Below are 2,882 nucleotides of genomic sequence, written 5' to 3' on the forward strand. Positions count from 1 at the left end.
TTTAATTCGCCCTCTCCCCTATATTACACACTAATAGGAGTATATTACAGTGCAGGATTTTAAAAATGGAGATGTTGCACATAACAACCAATCAGATTTTATTTATTTATACATATAAAACATATTTCAGAAGACAGACAGACACACACACACACACACACACACACACACACACAGTGTAGTAACTTCTTATAGCTTCTTATGCTTCCTATGCAGGAGGTAATATCTCCATCAGTAAGGTATCCGCTTCTAGAGGAACAGGTCATGGGCTAATACAGGGTGTGACACTTGCAAAAATTATGTTTATTATAAACATAAATCTCCCAGCCCCATCTACCCCAAGTGTCCATGTAGTCTCTGTTGTATGTGTGAAGAATGGACAATGTTTCTATTTAGAAATATATTTATAAAATAGCATAGAATAAAGGGAGAAAAACTCAGTAACATGACTAGACACATTAGGTCAGATGAGCGTGAATTATTTTCATATGACCCAGCGTAAACACAATGCCTGAAAATACCTCTCAGTGTCAGCAAATCCGCAATATTTGGCCACAGCTGTATCTCTCCACAAGTGTAAAAAAAATCACTCACAGAGACATTGCCTCACTGACAGCAGCACATTGCTCTCTCACTGACAGCAGCGTATCACTGCCTCACTGACAGCAGCACATTGCTCTCTCACTGACAGCAGCGTATCACTGCCTCACTGACAGCAGCACATTGCTCTCTCACTGACAGCAGCGTATCACTGCCTTACTGAGAGCAGCACATCCCTGCCTGGATCACTCCCAGAAGGGACAATGCAGGAGATGCCCATAGCATTCTACAGAGTGATGTCATCTGAACATGGCGTTACCCACCGTATCCATACCCTGGAAACTATCACAATCCGGGGCTTGGTGTATAAGAGGTAGGCGACCAAAACCTCTGGAAATTGTATTTTCGGAGGTTTGCCCACATTTTTTGATTTGCTGCATCCCGTTAGCTATATGGTACAATTAAAAAGGTTTATTTAAACAAATAAATAAAAAAAAAAATTAAAAATCAGCACATATACAAGATTAAAAAAAAGTGCTTATCAGATCATAGTGTCCAGGTATGGAATCACAGTACTAATGGAAATAGGACTTCATCATGTGTCCAAAATTATAATCCCTACATGTATATTTATTTAAGTTCAATCACGTGTCATGGAGCTTACAAAGTTTACCTTTTAATGTGGTTGCACATTGTAATTCTTTCCTGAAAATCGTTTTATATCTTAAATATTCCTCCATGCAATGTATCGCAACATCATCTACATCCGAATCAAATTTGTTGGCTAGCAGATGATGTTGCTTGAGTAACCAGTTTAGATCCCCAGCACCAAATACACATACAGCCCGTCTACTAGTTCCTGTACAAATGGGGTAGGCAGCTCCTTCTTTTATGTCCCCTGCATGATATGACCACTTTACCATTCTAGCCATTGCGTTCATATCTGAAAGGTCATATTTGTCACTGTAAGGAGAGGAACCCGGGACACCAGGTATTCTATTTAAAGTAGCCCAAAGATGTTCATCTGGACTATAAGTGTCTTTGACCCATTCTATAAACGTTTGTATTCGTGGTTCTTCAAATATGTACTGTACAAATTCTCTGGATACCACAAAGTACGCATTCCCTGTAAACATTGGGCTAGTTATTGGTAATGGTTCTTTCTCAGTAGAAGTCTGTGAAATATGATCACCTACTTCAAAATGGTACTTCCAACGTGACTTTTTCGCATTTGATGGCCTCTCAGATTCCAGAGTATTTTTTCCATTTAACACTTTCAGAACTCTGACAATCTCAGCATTTGTCTTCAAAGGAAAGTCTGTTCCACAGGTGTTAAGCAGGTATCTCCACTGAACATTGCTTCTCAAAAGGTCATCCATGCAGTTGAGATCAGCCTGCACTCTTGACCATGATGCATAGACCACTCTCTCCAGTTTAGATGCAATAAACACATTATCAAAGCATGAGACAATGGCTCTTGCTGCTTCTTTGAACTGCTCTGAAGATTTTTCATCCACATGCACACAGAAAATATTTTGAGGAGCATAAATGGCACGCAAAAGCCGCTCAAACATCTCTATTTTGTCATGAATGACCATGGAATAGGCAATGGGAAAGTCCTCTTCTTCCTCGCTCATGGGAATAGTAATATATTTCCTGAATTCTTTAAAGCTGCGGCAGTCTCTAGTTATGTTTAAATACATGGTTTCATATGAAGTAGCTGTTGTCTTCTCTCTATCAGCAGTAAACTGCTTTCCTAAAATGACAGCATCAGCATCCCCCATAATAATCTTGGAACAATTGAGCTCACCTTGTTGTGGTCTGAGGCTAAAAAGTTTATAAAAGTCTTCTCTGCAGGACTGGCTTCTGGTGCTGTCCACACCATGCTGAATGTCTTTGAAGGTGCATGGATTGGATACATATTTAATCAGAACTATAGAGGTAACTGCCAAAAGAGCCAGGAACAGAAGCCTTTGAAGTGGATGGCATTTAAAGTGCCTCGAGCCAAGCATTTCTCCAGCTGGGGATGAAGTAGCTTTTGAGTAGATTGGTAGCCGTATTCCTAGATTATATATTGGAACTGGTTTCACGGGCTAAGACATCATTCATAGGATACGCCAAAGCAATGTTTAACCACTACAACAACATCTTTCAGCTATGAGATTACTGATTATCTTTCATACCTAGTGTTGAATAATTGACACGTTGCAAGGCTTTATGTAAGGAGGTGCCTAATCCTACTACAGGTCACTGATGTGCAACAATTAACACATAAGTTCCTGAATGCATTGTTCTATGACCACACCTATATATACACAGGAAAATGAATACCGGTCCAGTAT

General features: G+C 39.7%; 1 protein-coding gene across 1 annotated transcript; it reads right to left on the minus strand.

Moving 5' to 3' along the window:
- Positions 1-1,184: 1,184 nt before the first annotated feature.
- Positions 1,185-2,552, minus strand: LOC146073030 (beta-1,3-galactosyl-O-glycosyl-glycoprotein beta-1,6-N-acetylglucosaminyltransferase 3-like). Its single transcript, XM_083180205.1, has one exon. The coding sequence runs from the start codon at positions 2,550-2,552 to the stop codon at positions 1,185-1,187; it is 1,368 nt and encodes a 455-aa protein (XP_083036331.1).
- Between the last annotated feature and the right edge of the window lie 330 nt (positions 2,553-2,882).

This window comes from Crinia signifera, chromosome 4, assembly GCF_055691185.1.
Source record: "Crinia signifera chromosome 4, ASM5569118v1, whole genome shotgun sequence".
Lineage (NCBI taxonomy): Eukaryota > Metazoa > Chordata > Amphibia > Anura > Myobatrachidae > Crinia > Crinia signifera.